Source organism: Drosophila willistoni, chromosome 3R, assembly GCF_018902025.1.
Source record: "Drosophila willistoni isolate 14030-0811.24 chromosome 3R, UCI_dwil_1.1, whole genome shotgun sequence".
NCBI classification, from domain to species: domain Eukaryota; kingdom Metazoa; phylum Arthropoda; class Insecta; order Diptera; family Drosophilidae; genus Drosophila; species Drosophila willistoni.
In genome coordinates, this window is record NC_061086.1 from 4,444,174 (window position 1) to 4,462,308 (window position 18,135).

General features: G+C 41.4%; 1 protein-coding gene across 1 annotated transcript in view; it reads right to left on the minus strand.

Annotated features, from left to right (window-relative positions):
* The window catches only part of LOC6650233, a 71,121-nt gene that overhangs the window by 37,714 nt on the left and 15,272 nt on the right, over window positions 1–18,135 (minus strand). The window contains exons 2-3 of the mRNA XM_002072817.4: window positions 9,311–10,311; window positions 5,583–5,929 (exon numbers count right to left, since the gene is read on the minus strand). Coding sequence (XP_002072853.2) covers window positions 5,583–5,929; window positions 9,311–9,992 — 1,029 coding nt within the window. The 5' untranslated portion in view covers window positions 9,993–10,311. The remainder of the gene's footprint in view (window positions 1–5,582; window positions 5,930–9,310; window positions 10,312–18,135) is intronic.

Sequence of the window (18,135 nt, forward strand, 5' to 3'; positions counted from 1 at the left end):
CCTGGATGTTTGTGTGTGTGTGTATGGCTGGCTATAGACGAACTTATCCGGGCTGTCGGAACGGATGTCATCGTTATCATTCATCGTTGCAGTTCTCAACTAGCATTCTGATTGTCAATTGTCAAACATGATTGAGTGAAAGGCAAATGCTGAGTTTTGTATTCACACTCGCAGTGAACTGTTTTTCGCCTTGGAAAACTGATTGACTGACTCTGTAACTGACGGACTGACTCACTGTCGGAGCGACTGACTGAGTGGGTGTTTGAGTGCATGAATCAACGAACGAGAGCTGTCCCTTTTAAGAGTATCTCCCATGTGACTTGGCAGCATTTGCCTGCAAATTGTTCAATGAATGGCAAAGTCGATTGAGATTGGCAATGCATTTGAGTGAATTTACTTGTCGCCTGCGGGATTTGTTTCTCAGTTTTGCTTAGCCACATTAATCTTCATTAAATTGTTTTGCATCAGCAGAGTAAACCCATAGGATTAGTTGCGTTCCAAATGCATAAATATGTGACAATGGAGAGACAATTGCCATCGTTTGCAATAAAAATAATAATAAAAATTGAAATAAACAACATGAATGCGTCGCAATGCAGCTACAGCTTCAGCTCTAGTTAACAAATGTTGGGACCCAAGAAATGAAAAAGATTTTCAAGAGAGAAAACTTTTGTTGGTTTAGCCTGGTTTTTTGCTCGTTTTTTCTCTCCCTCTCTCTCTCACTCTCTTTTCTCTTCAATTTGAATGGCCATTATGGAAAACTAAGCCCGAAATGTGTTTGATACGGGTTTTTACTCAAACTCTTCGTTTCTCTCTCTCTCTGTCTACTCTTACCGCTGTGCATTTGTGTGTGAATTGCTGTGGTATTCATTCTGTTTGCTTTGATACACAGAGCGGTTTCTAGGGACTTAAGGACAAAAAAAAGCACACAATGGCATCGAAAGTGGTTTGAAGAGAAGCCAGAGAAAGGGCAGAAGCAAATACAACTAAATTAAATCAGAGATGAAAATGTAGATATGTTTAGCAGATTTAAAATGATTGTTTCTTAACTCTGAACAATGGATTGGGATAAGAATGTTTTTATACCCTTGCAAAGTGAAATATACATACACTTACATATTAAGCAAACATACGTTGTACCCTACTTTGTTTTTTCATGGTGAATTAAGTTTTCAATGTAAACTTTTCAATATACCACTTTTTTATACCCTTGCAGGGTATATTAATTTTGGTCAGAAGTGAACTGTTTTTCGATTAAGTTAAGCAACGCATAGAAGGAAGCATCTCTGACCATATAAAGTATATATATTCTTGATCACGACGAGACGAGTTCAAATAGCCATGTCCGTCCGCCTGTTCGTCCGTCCGTCTGGATCAGCTCAAACTCCTTCTAGACCGTAAGAGCTACAGAGCTGAAATTTTGCATATAGGCTTGTATATACTGCACGAACTGTGACTTCTATCAATAACTTCGTTATTTTCTGAGCTATTGTAGTTAAATTTAATATTGGTGTGTTTATTACACCTATACCTAAACGACTCTGCCAAATTTGATTTAGATCGGGTCACTATACCATATAGCTCCCGTAGGAACGATCGGTCGAAAACAATGACTTTTCCTAATAACTTCTTTACTTTTAACACGATGGCTTTCAAATTAAATCTTTGTCGGTTTAATATATTTGTTAGTGAATGTGCTGAATTTGATAAAGAGCGAGTAACTATATCATATAGCTCCCATAGGAACGATAGCTGGGAAACAGTGACTTTGATCAATATCTTCGTTATTTCCTATGCTAAGATTGTAGACCGTTCTTTCGCAAACATTGGCCCTTTTAGATAAAACGTTTTGCCACTTTGATGGCTATAGGTAAGGAAAGAGTTACCAAAAAAGTTGCAAGGGTAAGTTGCCCGGACCTCTGGTTATAAAATAGTATGGGTGCTTAAAAGAAAACCCCTGCTTCTTATACCACATTTTAATTTGTAATGTTAGCTGATATTTTCCTAAACCAGCTTTTATAGGTTTATATACACTTACGACTTCATTCGATTAAGTTAACTTTTAAAGGCCAGAACTATATGGGACAAAGTTTATCGCTGGGCGAAATAAAACCACCAAAGAAAATCAGAAGACTAAAACCTAAACTATATAGAAACTGTGGTCCATTGGTCTGTGATTGTGGCAATGTGTACAACTGCATCTTAGGATTCCAAGGTGTAATATCAAGCTATTCACTTTCACCTAAGTGAACAACTTAAACTCTCGATGGCTTTGACTATGTCCAATGCCTTGTAAATATTGCTTAAAATAGTTCAAAAATTTGTAGACTAAAAGTTGTGGAGTAATTTAATGAATTGTGTAAGCAATTTATGTTATGTATTTAGATTTTACTGGCAATCAATTTTCATATGCCAGAAATAAAACATATTCGACATTTGTGATTTTGCAATTTTGGCAGTAGCACGAGGAATAAATAATGAAAATGGGAAACTTGCAAATTGGATTGCACAACTTAGTTAAGCTTCAGTTAGTGTGTATGTATGTGTGTGTGCGTGTGTGTGTGAGTGAGTTCCAGTCTGCCTGTGTCCGTGTTTAGGCATTTGGGTCTTATGGGCCAAGTGGCGTATGCGCAATGTTCAACACTGACAAGGCTTTAAGCTGTCGCTTTCGTTTCTCGCTGTCGCTGGCATTGTCGCCATTGTTGTCGTTGCTTTAAAAGGCAGTTGACTGCACAGTTTGGCTCTTTTGGCACTCTCTTTCTCTCTTAGCTGTGACATTCCCAAGGCGGTGACAGTTTGCAAATTTCCAACTCTCCCATGGGTTAGCTCAGAATGCTGGGTAGTGGGTAACATGCCGACAAACGCATCAATTGCAACTTTTGTGTGCCTCTGATTAAGGAATGGGATTTGCAGCTGTTACTCATTGTGGTGGGTAGGCAATACCATTTTCGCCAGGACATAAATACTGCACGAGAGCATAAAAATCACACTTAATTGCACTTTTTGTTACATTGTTGTCGCGCTGACGCTGCCCGTTCTCTAGTCGCATCATTGTCCACTACTGCTCGTCCCGTTTACCGTCTTTTTATGATTCTATTCCTTAGTCATTTTGGCTAGCGTTCCTTTTTTTTACGATTCCCAAAGAAATGCTTAAGGTATTACTCACAATGTAAATGGGAAAAATGATAAAGTGACTACAACTTGAAATGCTTTTCTGTCCTGTCAACCGAATCATTTGACCAGCTTAACCATGTCTTTGCACATTTTTGAAATAAAATGTATATTTTCTCTTAGATTTAATCTAATCTGACAATTCTTCTTCACTGAACCTATGACTAAATCGCAGTTGGACAAAGTATTTATTATGATACAGCAAAAATGATTGTTTTTGAGCTTGGAAAGATAGTTTTTAAAAGATGTGCTAATTGTTGCTATGGCATCATTTCATATAAAAATGCCAACTATAGATGTGAAACGTGACTGAATTAACCTTCTTTAAGTGATATGAAGCCAAACTTTAATAAATTCTTAGCCAGTTGGCATTATTTAAGTACTTCTTACGTTTATATTCTGGCATTTGTTGAGCTAAACTACTTCAGATAACTGATTTTTCATGCAGAAAAGCTATACATATCCGATTTGGCTAACATGGCATGTTTTTCTCTCACTGTTTGTGTTCTTGTGCAAAAAGATTCTATTTTTTATCGGTTGAAATGTCAGTGAATTGAACTTTGTTCAATTATGAAATATGTAAATAAATAAATAAATGCAATTATATCTCGTTTTTGCTGGATATTGCCTTTATTATTGTCAATTAGTGGTACTTAATTGAAATCTATATGTAAAGATTTACATACATATATAGAGAAGAAGAAAACTCAATTAATCTTGTTGGAAATTGTGGCCTAATTTAATTTGCATATCGTAAACCACAGCAGTAATTTAATTTTTTATACGAATTTTTAAATTTTTTTTCTTATTTTCGCTGTTGTTGCGAAAACAAGAAATAAAAATAAAAAGCGAGAAATAGAGAAAAATAATAGCATACTTAGGAGAGCATAGAACGGAAATGGAAAAGAAGAGGCAGCGGAAAGTGTGGTCATTAGAAAGACTTAGCCGCGGGGACAAAGTTTTTGCTAAGCATGCACTTTGCTGTTTTTTTCTCTATTTCCCGCTCCTGTAGGGCTTAAATTTATCTTTCCTCTTCTTCTCACATTGGTAGACAGTTTTCTTATGGCTTTTTATGCGAAACTTTATCGATGCATTTTTCTTTTCTTCTCCTGCCTTACTCTCTTCTAGGGGTTTTCGCTTTTTGTATATTATGTATGTATGTCCGGCAGTTCATCTCAAGTGGCTGCTGATGCTTCTGCTGCATTTGATGTGCATTTCCATATTGTTAATAACTTTCCCTGCTCATACTCAAACTGCCATAAAGCTCTTGCCCAGATGCCCATGACTAAGCAACATTTTTGTTTATGATTGTGCAGCACATTTTGCTTTTATGTTTATTTTGCCAGGCTGGATGGAGCAACAGAATGGGGGGCAAATGGGTTTTGCTGTTCTTGTTTTGAGTGATTTAAATGTCTGCCTGTTGGCAACGTCCTCGAGGCTATCAGCATGCATAAAAATGCAGAATTTATGATCATATTTCTTGCATTTGCCTCGTTCTATGGTCGTTTGTGAAGAATGTCTCCCCAGTCATCCCAGTCCAACGTATTAAAATTGTCAATCAATTTAGTATTAAACTTTTTTCATTAATAATAATAAGTTGTCTTCGAATGACTTGTTCGTTTTTAACGAGTTTTCCCAATCAATCAAATGTCAACCGAGTTAAGGCAAACATTCGAAATTCATCACTTTTGCTTTGTGACAAGTGCCGGAGGAAGCGTATAGTGTGGCAAGTGGCTGAAAATGTGAAATTTTTATAACAAATTTGCTATATGCTTCTGCAACACTTGCCGCAAAAAAGTTGAATTTTCTTAGCTTATTTTTTTATAGGGGCTAAGCCTTTGCATTTGCCGTCCCGCTTCGCTCATCGCCCATTGACCATTTTCTGTTTTCCAGCTGGGAAGTAACCTTCAAAAAGCCTTTCAACTTGGCTTGATGAAGTTTTGTGGCTTGGCTCGGCTCAGCTCTTTTAAACCTAAGGCAATATTTTAAACAAAAATTTCACATTTTACTGCCATAAAATGCTTTGGGGCCATTGTGGATTTAATTCTAGTTATTTTTATGTTCATTTTTCTTTACACCACTTCTTCTCGAGCCCTATGCTTGGCATTCTCATAGTTACATAGTTTAAGATGGTTTCAAGTGTCGCTTTATTAAGCCAACTATGCTTAGGTCATGATTTTGTAAATGTAACTAAATTAAGCTTGAGCTAACAACAATTTAAAAAATTTCATCTTTTTTCAGCTGAGGCTAAGAGAAAATGTAATCACTCCACAAATAATATGATAATAATGATGAATAATTGGTAAATACATCTTGTCTAGCAATTGACTAATTAATTTGGTTAAAATTTAAATTTCTTTAAATTGAGGTCTATCTTTATTCATTTGTATACCTTGTTCAGACATACTCACTTTCATTCGCGGACACGGCCATAAGACGATGCTCTTATTATAATCGTGAGCCAGTTGCTCGGCCAACTGATGACAGTGACCCAAACTGCGGGCATCATTCCAGTGTGTTTCCTTCACAAGTTGTTGCTGTTGCTGTTGCTCTTGCTCATTTGCTGCTGCTGATAAAGCGTCTGCTGACAACTGCTGTTGGTGCTGGTGTTGCTGACGTGGCTGCTTGACTGCTGGGTCAATGTCCACTTTGGCCACGTCCACATCGAGATTGGTGTCTACATTAATGCCCGCATTTAAAGTCTTTACAACGCTCGTGTATTTCGGTAGCTCGAGTAATTTAATGAAGCCACTTAAATCTGTGCGTTGGCAACATTATTATCATCATCATCAGCAGCAGCAGCAGTAGAAGGAACAGCCAATGGAGTGGCAGCAAAAGGAGAAACGAAGAAATAAAAGGATACATTTTATATAGCATATAAAAGAAAAAATACATTGCATATATTTAAGCTCAGTCTGTTTCAGTATGTGTGTGTTGGGTGTGTGTGTTGGCGTTGAAGAGGTGCAGTAACCGTTACTGCTGATGAAGGCAACTTGTAAAGGCAACTCTCTGTCTGCAACAGCAAACAGTTACCTCTCCGCCCGATTACTCCCCCTTTCCACACTTGATAAAGTGGCCCTTTTCGAGGTTCTCCTGTACTCATTGCCTGCTAACAACCTGCCATTCGCCATAGGGAGGGTGAAGTAAAGTGGTAAAAGTGTTGAGGAGTTATGAATGTGCACAGTGAATGTGATTCACGTAAACTGCATGCTAAGTTGTTGATGAGGAAACTGCCCCCTTTTCACACCAATACATAGATCGGTTATATGGTAGTTAACTTAGTGTAGTTAAGATGAAGGAAAACACTTGGCAAGAAGTGCCAACTGCCAAAATGTTCTTGATGGTCAAAAAGTTCTTTTTTGTCCCTGTTTTTGTGCTATCCAAAAGGCAAAGTTTTGACCACAAGTTAAACTTTTGCCGTTTGGTTTGCTCAAATATATATTTTAATTACGAAAATGGTTTGAACGTTTTAAACCACTCTAGATTATACTTGAATTCTTATATTAAATTCAAGTTCTTTATCCATTTTTTTAGGTTTTTTAAATTCTAAATCAAGTTTGATATGACGTAACATAGATTTATAGATTTACCCAAATAAACTTTTTTAAAGGTTCATTCAGAAAGTTTTCCTAAACAGCTTGTTTGATTTTAGCTCTTCTACTTTTTGAACCGATTGATAACGATTTCGGCTAAAGTTTATTTAACCAAAGTTGTTTAATTCTTTTAAACATTTAAAATGGCAAACTTTTAATGAGAATTGCGCTTGCTGAAAGTTAAATTTATATATGTATGTGTATATGGATATTTTGTTTGCCATAATGATATTTTTTCCTGCAATGATTTTACCTCTCAGATCGTGATAAGCGCTAACTTTTAGCTATTAGACTTAAGACTTCAATTGTGAATTTGCTTTGCATACCAAAAAATAAAAGTTAGCGACTGTCAAAGTAAACTTATTTTTTTTTTGTTGGTCGTTTTGTGTTCTTTTTCTAGTCACTTTAAACGCCTGACCATTTATTTTTTTGTTTCAATCTTAGTTCCCTCAGTTAGTTTTCTAAGTAAACACGGGTGTCGACATTTGCCAACTTTTAGTTTTTTTCTCTTTGGGACCTAACTTTGGCAAGTTACTCACTTATTTGGCGCCCGAAGTTTTACCAATTGTAACAACTGGGCTATTTCAACAACGGTAAAAAAAGTGGCAAAATAAATAAAGTTTGAATTTGATACGTTTAATTTAAGGCGGGTCGTAAATTAAAGTAAAAAGTTTCTGTCACATTGTTTCACCTGAAATTGATTTAAGTGTTCCCACAAGAAATTCAATTTTCTTACCAGAACTAAAACCCATAGCTTCGGTATATACATATATGTATATACATATCTTCTCTGCCAAGTTTGCTCATTCACCCTTTTCTGCCATATATGGAAAATAAATTCTATTTGCTGTTGCTCACATGTTTTTATGTTGCAGAATATTGAAATTGATTTTGGTTGCATATGCTGCAGTAACCAACCATCTCCCTGTGCTCTTCTCTCTCCGGTGGTCTTTTTCTGTGACAATTTATGGCTAGGAAAATTCAAAGCCCACGCGACTTGGTCAGTTCATTTCCTAGGCAACAACATTTTTATGCTCTACACATATGCACACACAGACAAAAACACAAGAGGGCTAGAGGGGAGAGATTTGTATGTGTGACTTGGCAACCTTTTTGCAAACAAATTAAAATGAAGGAAAAAAATAAGAAAATAGGCAACTGGGAAATACTTGGATAATATTTTATGTATATATTCACAAATAAAAAAGAAGTCAATCGATAAAAGAAATATTTTTCAATTATTCAATTTTATATCTTATTTACTTTCGTACTTGCTTCGTTAGTTGGGCCCCTCACAGAAAGTCTACTCGAGCAATCAATGGAACTTCAATTCTTCCTGGTTCTTCTATGCAAGCAAAAGTTGGGCTTTAATAAAAACTAAGTAAAGTCAAGAGTTGAAGTTCGTAGAGCGGAAATTATAAGTTGTCACTTGCCGGCCCAAAAAGAAATATTTATGATGGCAAATAGACGTTGGCCGGAGGACCATATCCAGCAAGAGGCGGAAAAGTAAAAAGTTTCCTGCTCTGCTCACTCCCTCTTTCTCTACTAATTGAAGGCAATGTAATTAAAGTTGTAAGCTAGCCAGGGAAAACACGAAAAGTAAAATGCAGGACGAAGAAGTCTCAACCAAGTCCAAGACGTGTCCACTAGAAAGTCGCGCTAATTAGTTTCAATTGCAATGAAAACAAAAAAAAAACCAAGAAGAAAAATCGTACAAAAAAGCATACAAGAAATAGAAGTAGGGAAAAAGCCTGTGCATAATACATGCAAATTGTGTTTGCAGAATAAATGATAAATTTCTGCGCAATAGAGACAAAGACCTAAAGGGACAATACGAAAAGGAGAGGAGAGAACTGTGTGTGTGTGTGGTAGGATTCAAGACTCACATAGAGTGAAGTCAAAACTATATAACTCAGGTCGAAAATGTTAAAGTGGTTTGACCCAAATGGAAAAAAATATCAGGACAACTAGGGAAATAAATAACCGGAAAGCGATTATGAGAAATTAAAATTTGATTTCATTAATGTGTTCTCGTTAATTTTCTAACTCCTCTTTTATTCTTTTTGGTACCTCGGAAAGACTGAATTAATTTAATCACTTGATTAGTAAGTGGTGGAAATCTAATCATTATTTCCTACTACAGAACTTTTTACAATCATCTTTCATTTGACAACAAAGTATCCTATAAAACCAATTGCTACACTTAAATATAAATATTTTGTTGCAATTTATTTATACCCCCTATAATTGGGTAAATTTTCGATTTCTGTCAGTTTGTTTTTTGGATAATTATTTTCTGGTGTAATTAGGTAACCTTGTGATATGAAAACTTTTCCCTTTTGCTCAGTTGCTGGTTTTGGCCAAACGTTTACCCAAAGTTATTAAGCTGTCAATTCATCTTCATAACCCTCAAGGGAGATGTGGAGAATAGGAGAATGGGAGTTGTTAGTTAACTAGTAAACGAGATGGGCAATATAAAAATATTGATGTATGTGTTGCTAGACAAGGATTAGTTTGGTTTTCCCGCTTTGGGTTGTTACACTCACCAACATCGGGGAGAAATTCAACATTGGCATTAGACAAATGCAGTTGAAAGAAGTCCAAAAAATGATGGAAACCCTGTTGCACATGCATCATATCAATGTGTAATGAAGGAGGTATTAAAACGCCCACCCTTTGAGCAGCTGCATCCAATTGTTGCTTTTGCTTCTGTCGCCGTTGCCGTTGGTTTTGTTGTTGCTGCCGTTGGGGTTCTTCTTGGCGTTGATGTTGTTGTTGTTGTCTTCTTGTGGGCTCTTGCTTTTGACGTTTCTGACGTTCAGCTTCATGGGCATTACGTGGCTTTGGTGTTATTCTTGATGTTGTTGCCGTTGTACTCAAAATTGAATTGCTGGCAAGTGTTGGTCTTGTTGCTGCTGTCGTCAGAGCGGAAGTCCACGTAGTCTCAGCTGTTGCTGTCGGTGATGTCGTTGCAGCAACATCAGTTGCTGTCTTTGTCACAACAAGGACACCCAAAGAACTTGCCGTGGGAAATAGATTGTGAGTAGAGAAGAAAGAGGCGGAGGAGTTGCTGCTGCTGGTGGCGATGGTGGTGACTTTGTTGTTGTTGTTGGTATTGGTAGAGGGATAGGAGCTAAAGGCAAAAGAGGCAACGTTGTGGGAATTGAGAAAGAAGAAGGCTGTCAACAGCAGAAATAATTTAGCAATTTGACAGATTGTTAACTTCATTTATGTTGCGTATATTTGTTTGTTGTTGTGGTTGCTTTCTACTTTTCTTGCAACTTTTTTCTGCTGCTATTGTTGCTGTTGGGATGTTGTTGCTGTTGTTGTTGTTGTTGCTCTTCTTGTGGCTGTTGCATCACTACAAAAAAAGCTGAGCGAACTTTGTCGGCTACGATTGTCTCGCTTAACAGTTTACATTTTCCTGCCGTTGTTCCAGTTGTTGCCACTTTTGCTGCTGCTGCTGCGGTCCCTTCTAACGAACTTTGACGAGTCTTTGTTCGAATTTGCCATAATTGCATTTCTATTGCCGGCAAATTGCAGCTGCCTGCAAAAGAGATGTCGAATTGAGAATGGGAAAAATGTTTGTAAGTTTTCATTAAAAGTTTTCAACTTGTTTTCTATGTGTGAGGTTTGTGTTGGATATTGATTTTTGAAATTGAGTTTACAAAATTGCCAAAGTCGAACGGTTCGTACAAGTATTTTCATTTATTTTTAAATACAACGATTTTGTGGGAACTACTTAAGAATGTCGATGACATTTTCCCAATAAATTTACGTCATAGAAGTCTTAAAATATATATAGCCATGTTGCACTCGTTTTAATGAGATAATTATAATGTTAGTTATTATATGTTATTTCAGCAATCTTTCCGCGGGTCTCAATAATTCGATGAGCAAAAAAGGATATGTATCAAATTACTTTTGATTTTAGTATTTTGGAACTTTTTTTCAGTTTATACATGAAAAAAGGAAAACCAGTTGCCCGCCCTCTTTACCCTTATGCAATTGTTGGTTATTGAATTGTAATGTTAAATCGCTTTTTATATAATTTTTGGCAATAAACTTGTGAGTGTATGATGTCCTTTGATTAATTTTGTGCTTCCTGGAAGCTGCTGTATCCGGCATTTACAATTTCCACGCACACACACAAGCACACTAACACACATAAAGAGATACAAACACACACACACACACACACACAGAACAGAACGCGCCGGAGCCGAAACGACTCATACTGTCAGACATTTTTATTAAAAAATGTGCACACAAATTAATTAAATTAAAATTTCAAATTAGTTTAAAAGTTCAGCTAGCACCCACACACAGTTTAAGTGAGATAGACACATACATACACTATTGTACATATACACACACACACTTACCGTCTGTCACGCACGCGCTTCCGTTGCTTGAGTTTGTTTCTCTTTATCGTTTATTCTGTTGTTGGCTGACATCGTTTTCATGCACGTTTAAGTCCTCCCACACACAGGCACCAAAACAGACCAATATAAACAAACACACACACACACATACATGTTTAGAATCACTTGTGGCAGGATAAACGGTAAAGGGGAAAGGAAAATGCCAAGCTCTGCATAATTTAGGGCGCAAAATTTTTCAGCATCGCCTGCTTTTTGTCGCTATAAAAACCGAATTGCCATAAAATTGATTATACCCACAAAAACACATACAAACATCCCATCCACGTTGCTCCCCGCTTACACATATGTACATACCTATGTATATCCAGTGTACCTATACAAACACACACTCGTTTGAACGGTATATACATATGCATATTTATATGTTTATGTGTATGTAAATATCCATCGTTTTTCTTGCTTCCGCCTACATTCAACTCTTTGGGTCTTTGTTTCTTTTGATTAACCAATTCCAAAAAGCGCCCACCCATTCGGTTTAAAGCGCAAAGTTCAATTCAGGTCGTCCTTTTTGTCTATTGCCTATTTCTGGCTTGGCCCTGGCTCTGGCCTTTCTATTGGCCTCCGGCTTTATGGTTGATTACCTGCGTAAAGCAGTCGTGCGGCAATATTTCCATTCATCAACATGACAATCTAAACTTTCATTTAGATATTAAAAAAAAGCTGAGAAAAAAAGTGGATTCACCTTGTGTTACGAATCATCGGCAACGTCGACGGCATCTTCCATTGTCATCCGATTGCCCGGAAATGATTGATCGTTGTTTATGTGTCTCTGTGTGTGTGTGTCGCCTTGTATTATTGAATGGGCCTAAAAATAAATAATCCATTCTCTTGCTTCCCCGTTCATCATCCTGGTCTTTCTTTGCCAAATCGTTGACAACTGTTTTTCGGAGTGAGAATCGGATGATTGGGATACACGCAAATTGCCTTTGCCTTTGCTTTTTGCCGGAGGCCAATTGTCAAAATTATGAAGGTTAAACGAGGGCATACACACACACATACCCACGCACACAATCACACACATATGTTGCCTAATTTATATTGCTTACTAAGCAAAGACTCGTACACATATTGTCAATGTCTCTCTTGATGGATTATGTTTGCAATCCGATTGAAATTAGTTAATGAGAGACAAAAAATTTTAGGGCTAAATAGGAAAAAAGCGCTTGGCCCACTATAAGCACTTGGAATTTAAGAGAATATTCCTATCAACTCGAAAATTATCTAACTGATAAAATGGTGTATTAAAGTCACTTTTCCTACCCCACAAAGTATATAAATTCTTGATCAGCATCAATAGTCAAGTCGATCTAGCTATGATCGTCTGTCTATCCGTCCGTATAAACAACTACCTGTAGATATCTGAGGCTTTGAGCGGTAGAGCCACCATGTTGTGGCACCATGTTTAACAATCTTGTCAGCCCACGCAATGTGGACCACGCAATCATAGACTATCATCGACTTTGGAATCAAATTTGGTAAATTTATTAAACAAATTTAAACATTTATAAATTTTCCCATCCATTTTTAGGAAAAATTAAACATCTTTCGACTTGACTTGGCAGTATGGAAAAGGTACTTTTTCTATATATATTTAAAGATTTAAGTCCAATAACTGAAACCATTTTCTTGAAAATGTAGTTTTCAATGTAGCAAGAAAGCCCTTGAACTGAAGTCCTTTAAGATCCTCTAATCTCATACCAAGTGCAGCATATTTCAACATATTTAATCAAAAAATGGGTCGCCAGTGTTTTGGCCGCATTTTACGACTCATTTGGCATAAATGCGGCAACCTTTTGACCTCTTTAAAATTGCATTTTGATAACTGTAAATACAGTGGTTCAGCAGAGTAACAAGAATATCAGCAGTAACAGTAGCAACTACAACAATGAATCCTTTTGCCTTTTGTTAAAGTTAGTGCTAAAGCATTTCCAAACGACAAAATTGCTTTTAATTTTATGAGATTTTATGAGCAGCGTAATAAAGTTGACAGAGAGGGCGAGAGCGAAATAGGGAGATGGCCAAAGTAAGAGCGAAACAAAGAGAGAGAGAGCGGGGGATATATATATATATATATATATATACAATATAGAGTGGACAAGCAGCAACAATATTGACGTTGGCAACGTGGCTCGATGTTTATATAAATAAACATATTAAAAACTTTCAAGGATGCGAGTCATAAAACCAACAAAGAGTGAGAGGGAAAGGTGGTGTAGGGGAAGGTGGGTAAGGAATGGCGGCCTTTAAAGCTTTTTTTGTATTGTAGTTAATAGATCTTAACTTCTGTTGCTTTTCCATTTACTCATATACGCCCCATCAGTCCTTTTTGGTCATGTTTACGTGTATTCCATTTGTTTTTGTTGTCGTTCTTGTTGTTGTCTTTTGTTTTGTTATTGAGTCTTGGGCTCTCGCGTCCTTTCTTGAGGGCATTATTATTAGGACACACAGATACAAACATACACACATACACACTCAAACCCACTGGCGGACGCCTCCGCCAACAGGGCAAGCGCCAGAACAGCAGGCTGCCTTAAGTCTCGTGGCTCAAAATGTGGCGCTGTCGGTGGCGACTGGTCAAGACGCGACCCCGAAGCGAACTAGAGACTCCCCAACGCATAGTCCTAACAGCGGCGGTAACGTACCCCCAAAAAAAACGAAGGTACAGCCAAAGGTCAAGGCACTGGACGAAATGAGTATCCTCCTGGACTCAATTGCTGTCCACTACTCCAAGGAGAAAGATGCTAGCGGCAAAATAAACCGCAGCATCACAAACACTTTTAGGGAAAAGGTCGCCAGACTGCAAGAACTAGTCGTGGTTGTCAGTGCGATGTTCCACGGTCGAGAACTCCCTGCCACAACAGAGCCGAGGTGCGTATCCTGTAGTAGACCGCCTCCCAAGCGCGTGAGTCGCTACCAGCAAACGGAAGAGGCAGTCCCTCCACTTAAACAGGACAAGCCGACGCAAGTGTCACCCAGAGTAAGGGTCATCAAAGATGCAAAAAAGAAGTCTGCACAGCAGCCTGCTGATAAGCGAGAGGAGCAACCCCACGACCCTGCCCAGAAGGACACCAGTACGTGGCAGCGGGTCGGTGCGTCATCGCGGGCGTCCCGTCACAAATCTGGGGTACCTCGCAGAGTCAAGCCGGAGGCTCTCTTGGTCCAGCCAGCATCGGGCCGCAGCTACAGCGAGGTCTTGGCCATGGTAACGAGGCGCAGTGATGATAAGCTCAAACGCGTATGTGAGCAAGTCGTCAAGGTTCGACGCACCGTCAAAGACGGGTTGTTACTCGAGCTAAAGGGGGCCCCTGAGGACAAGCAGTTCCTGAAGGACGAGCTGAAGCACGTCCTAGGGGATTCAGCCGGACTACGTGTCCTTGCTCCAACCAAACACGCAATTATTCGCGAACTAGATGAATTGACTGAGCCTCGCGACCTTATTGTCGCACTGGCAAATCAAGCAAGTGTCGACGAGGACTGCTGTACTGTCAGGAGTCTACGCCGCGGGCTCTCCGGGTCCAAAGTCGCAGTCATAAGTGCAGCTGAGACGGTGATGAAGAAGATACTGGCATTAGGCAAAGTCCGTGTTGGATGGTCCTGTTGCCGTATAAAGGAGCTGGACGAGCTGCCTAAGCGTTGCTACCGCTGTCTCAGGGCTGGCCATATATCGGCGAAGTGCCCCAGCCAAGTGGATAGGTCCAACTGCTGCCTGAGGTGTGGAGCGGAAGGACACAAAGCCGCGAGCTGTGGATTAAAAGACCCCACCTGCTTCCTGTGCCAAGAGAAGGGCCTTCAGCCTACGAACCACTTTGCGGGCAGTCATCGGTGCCCCCTTAATGGAACAAAGAGGCAACCACGGGCCCATCAATGATGCGCCTAAAATTCATCCAAGTGAACCTTAATCACTGTGCCGTCGCGCAGGATCTCCTCCATCAGACGGTTCGGGAAGGCGGCTACGACTTGGCCCTAGTCAGTGAGCCGTATAGAACGGAGAGGAACGCCGACTGGGTATCCGACATCAACGGAAAGGCTGCTATTTGGTCCTGCGGGACTATCAGGCTCCCAATTGAGGAAGTCGCCCAGATGGAGGGCTTCGTCCGGGCAAAAATTGGAGGGTACTGGGTCTATAGCTGCTACCTGCCTCCCAGCTACACCCTAGAGAGGTTTGGATGTACCATCGACGCCATTTCTGTCGACGCCAGGGGCCGCCAAGGTGTCATCATTGGCGGTGACTTTAATGCTTGGGCAACTGAATGGGGTAGTATTCGCTCCGACGCACGGGGCCGCCTTTTGCTCGAGTGTTTCTGCAATCTCAGTGTCTCGCTGCTCAATTCCGGCTCAAGATTCACTTTCAGTAGAGCCGGTGCAGGATCCATTGTCGACCTTACGTTCGCCAGTGACTCCATAGCTTCACAGTCGAATTGGGAAGTTGGGCGTCACTACACCGGTAGCGACCACGAGGCCATTGTCTTCACCGTTGGGACAACCATGCCACGAGCTGAGCGAACGCCTCCCACCGGGAAAAGCTACAAGTTTGAGTCCTTAAACTTGTACACGTTTAGCAGAGTGTTGGAGAGTTTACGTGATGCACGCCTAGGAGATGCAGACACGGCAGCGAACTCTTTCATATCGACACTGGAGAGGGCCTGTGATGAGAGTATGTCCCAGCGCAAGGCATACAGAAGGCACCACAAACCAGTCTGTTGGTGGAATGACAGTATCGCCGACGTTCGCCGCAGATGCTTCCGCGCGAGGCGCATGTACCAGCGTGCTAGAGGGACGCTAGCCTTCCCAGACCTATATCTGGAATACAAGCAGTGCTGCAAGGCTCTCAAAAAGGCGATCAAAGACAGCAAACGCGAGTGCTTCCTGGCCCTATGCGACTCCGCAGAGCAGGACCCATGGGGTAAGGCATACCAGACTGTCGTGAAGCGCTTGCATATAGACAAGACTCCGGCACCAAAGGACGCCCCGACTGTAAGGGGCATAGTAGACACCCTCTTCCCTCAAATCGTGGACGAATTGCCTGTCCTGCATCCCCCGCTTCACCCACAAATAGAAGAATGCACAGTGGACGAGGTACTCAACATAGTCCGGAATCTTAAACCTGCGAAGGCTCCGGGCCCCGACGGAATCACTAACCAAATACTAAAGATCGCGGTGTCGTTACAGGCTGAGTCCTTTGTGGACTTGTACAACAAGTGCATGAGGGAAGGCGCGTTCCCATCCAGATGGAAAAAGCAGAACCTAATCTTGCTTACGAAACCAGGGAAAACTTCTCTCGATGCGTCTTCATTCAGGCCGATCTGCCTCCTGGACTCGGCAGGTAAAGTTCTAGAGTCTCTAATTTGCGCAAGGCTTAGCTCAGCCATCCAAGCCAACGGAGGACTTGCGGAGCAGCAGTTCGGTTTCCGGAAGGCTAGGTCCACAACTGATGCCATTGCACGCGTGGTTAATATTGCGGCGGACGCGATCGCCGGTGCTAGATGGAAAGGGGGGTCGAAAGAGTACTGTCTGGTAACCACCCTAGACATAAAAAACGCCTTCAACTCGGCCAGATGGAGCCGTATCCTAGTCGCATTAGCCGATTTTGGAGTCCCACACTACCTCCTCAGTTGTGTGCGACAATATTTCCAAGGAAGGACCATCTGCTACACCACAAATGATGGCCCAGTAGTGCGGACAGTGTCTGGAGGAGTGCCCCAAGGCTCGGTGCTGGGACCTTTACTCTGGAATACAATGTACGACGGAGTCTTACGCCTGCAGTTTCCGCCTGGCACCCACATCACAGGGTTCGCGGACGACATAGTCCTTGCCGTGGTCGCTAAGACCGTCAAGGAAGTTGAGGAACGCTCGAATGCCGCCATTAGAAGCGTCGAGCAGTGGCTCCAGGCCGCCGGCCTCCAGTTGGCAGCTCACAAGACGGAGGCAGTGCTTATCAGCAGCAGAAAGACTGTGGAATCCGCAAAAGTACGGGTGGGCAGCGCTGTGATTGAATCCAAGAGGGCTATCAAATATCTCGGCGTTCTACTGGACACAAGGCTCAGTTTTAGGGAGCATCTGCAACATGCTGGAGAAAAAGCAGCCAAATCCGCACACGCTTTATCGCGCATCCTCTTAAACACGCGCGGCCCGAGGCAGGGACGACGGCTACTGCTCTCGAGCGTCACCACATCGACGGCGCTTTACGCAGTACCAGCGTGGATCGACGGCATGAGAGTGAAAAGCTACCGACGAGGACTCGAAGCAACCCACCGGCTAAGCGCGATAAGAGTCTGCAGTGCATTCCGCACGATCTCGGATGACGCGGCGCTCGTTATCGCAGGAATGATGCCGATCGAAGATCAGGCAGCGATCATCGAAGCAGTCGCTAAGGCCAGACGAGGTAGCTCAGTAGGACCGGGAGAAACACGCAGTCTAGCGCGGCAACATAGTATACGGAGGTGGCAAGAGCGCTGGGACACCTCGACCAAGGGAAGGTGGACGCACACGCTCATCCCTGACATTAGCGCGTGGGTCCTGCGCAAACACGGCGAGGTAAACTATTACCTGACTCAACTGCTGAGTGGTCACGGCTGCTTCAGGACGTATCTGAAGAGATTCGGCCACGAAACTTCGGACGAATGCACCTGGTGCGGCAGCGGAATACCCGAAGACGCCGAGCATGTTTTGCTGCATTGTCCCAGATTTGAAGCGGCGAGAATCTCCATGGAGTGCGCAATGGGGCATCGCGCAACACTGGAAAATTTGACCAGGCTGATGGTCGCTAATCCCCGAGCCTGGGAGGCCGTCAGTACTTTCGCGTCGGTGGTGATGAAGGAGCTCAGGAGGCTCGAGCGTCAGAGGCACGAGGAATGATCGCCCAGGGCCCTGCGAAGCAGTACCCAAAAGTAGTCCCGTTTGACCCTGTATTCGTATCCACCTCCCCC